Source organism: Anarrhichthys ocellatus, unplaced genomic scaffold (genome assembly GCF_004355925.1).
Source record: "Anarrhichthys ocellatus isolate YVR2014 unplaced genomic scaffold, GSC_Weel_1.0 scaffold2, whole genome shotgun sequence".
NCBI lineage: Eukaryota > Metazoa > Chordata > Actinopteri > Perciformes > Anarhichadidae > Anarrhichthys > Anarrhichthys ocellatus.
This window is the reverse complement of record NW_022280032.1, coordinates 7,029,595-7,031,022: the sequence shown is the minus strand read 5'-3', so window position 1 is coordinate 7,031,022 and position 1,428 is coordinate 7,029,595. Positions and strand designations below refer to the sequence as shown.

Sequence of the window (1,428 nt, the reverse complement as noted above, 5' to 3'; positions counted from 1 at the left end):
CTCTCTCTCTCTCTCTCTCTCTCTCTCTCTCTCTCTCTCTCACACACACACACACACACACACACACACACACACACACACACACACACACACACACACACACACACACACACACACACACACACACACACACACACACACACACACACACGAGCTTTGAGATGCAGGTTTCTTTTTTTTATGTATGAAAATGGAAATAACAAAAAAAATCTCTTAAAATACCACTACTTCCAAAAAAAAAAAAAGAACAATCAACAATCTATACACATTGCATGTACTCGTTAAAGTGACTGAGCCAGTTAGAATTCTAGACAGTAGTTGGATTTAGCAGCAAATTCTCTTCTCAATAAATATAGATGTACAGTATATAAATGTCTCTTTTGGGCCAGGTTCAGGCCAGACCTGGGGAGGGGGGGTTTGGTGGCACTGTGGACGAGTTTCCCAAGAAGCTTGGGGGGAGTGATGATGATGCCCCACGTCAACATCCATTCCTGGTTACTGATCCTTCGGCGAGACTGTACAGCTAGGAGACTCTTCTCAAATTAAAAAAATACAGTCCAGAGAATCTAAAACAGCATGCTCTGTCTTCTGCTCTTTCCGTTGCCTGAGGGGAGACAAAGATAAAAGCATTAATTTTGTTTTCATATAGTTTACAGCAGAGGACGTCTAAGCCAGACTCCGTGGATCCCCAACACAGGGACAACATCCAAATGGAGGGATAGTCAGAAAGGAAGGAAGAACAATTCCCATAATGCATTGAGGGTTGTAAACAGGAAGTAAAATGGATTCTGTGAGTTACCCTATGGATGAGCACCTCACGGGTTGAATAACTGGTTCACAGGAAAAACAAAAGCAGTCAAAGTATTCATACTTGCATCATCTCTCACCTGACTCGGGGTATGACGAGTTCCGGTAGCCGGGATCTCTCTGCATCTGCACCTCCTTCAGTGTGAATATGGATATGCCTACCAGACACACAGACAAGAGAATAGTGTCTTTTGTTACGAGGCTGGAACTGATCCTCACTGTACACTGCAATATCCTTCAACTTGTACCGAGCAGAGCCTGCCAAGTCTGCATTACTGCGTTGCAACTTCATTACTCACTCTCTGGCAGCGTGTGCACACGTGGCCCCAGGCTCCTGAAGTACGGCTGTCTCATTGCTTCATCAGCAGATATCCTCTTTTTCGACTCATACTGAAATTCAGGGCAGGAAAAAAGAAAAGAAACGTACAGTCATTTAAAGAACAAAAAGAAAATGGAGTCAGCGATGTGCGATTGTGCCACTTCTCTCCTAAAATAGCTGCAAGATGTGTCACACTGCTTTCAACATCCCAGTTATGCCTGGCAGATGAAGAGAGACTCACTTTTAGGAATGACAGCAGCAGGTCGATGCCATCAGTGTCCAACCTGGGGGGGGGGGGGGGG

The 1,428-nt window shown here is 44.8% G+C and overlaps 1 protein-coding gene across 1 annotated transcript in view; it reads right to left on the bottom strand.

The window, feature by feature from the left end:
• Nucleotides 1-177: 177 nt before the first annotated feature.
• The window catches only part of LOC116391212 (cyclin-dependent kinase 17-like), a 22,885-nt gene continuing 21,634 nt past the window's right edge, over nt 178-1,428 (bottom strand). Inside the window, exons 14-17 of the mRNA XM_031861601.1 lie at nt 1,368-1,410; nt 1,107-1,197; nt 888-965; nt 178-604 (exon numbers count right to left, since the gene is read on the bottom strand). Coding sequence (XP_031717461.1) covers nt 567-604; nt 888-965; nt 1,107-1,197; nt 1,368-1,410 — 250 coding nt within the window. The 3' untranslated portion in view covers nt 178-566. The remainder of the gene's footprint in view (nt 605-887; nt 966-1,106; nt 1,198-1,367; nt 1,411-1,428) is intronic.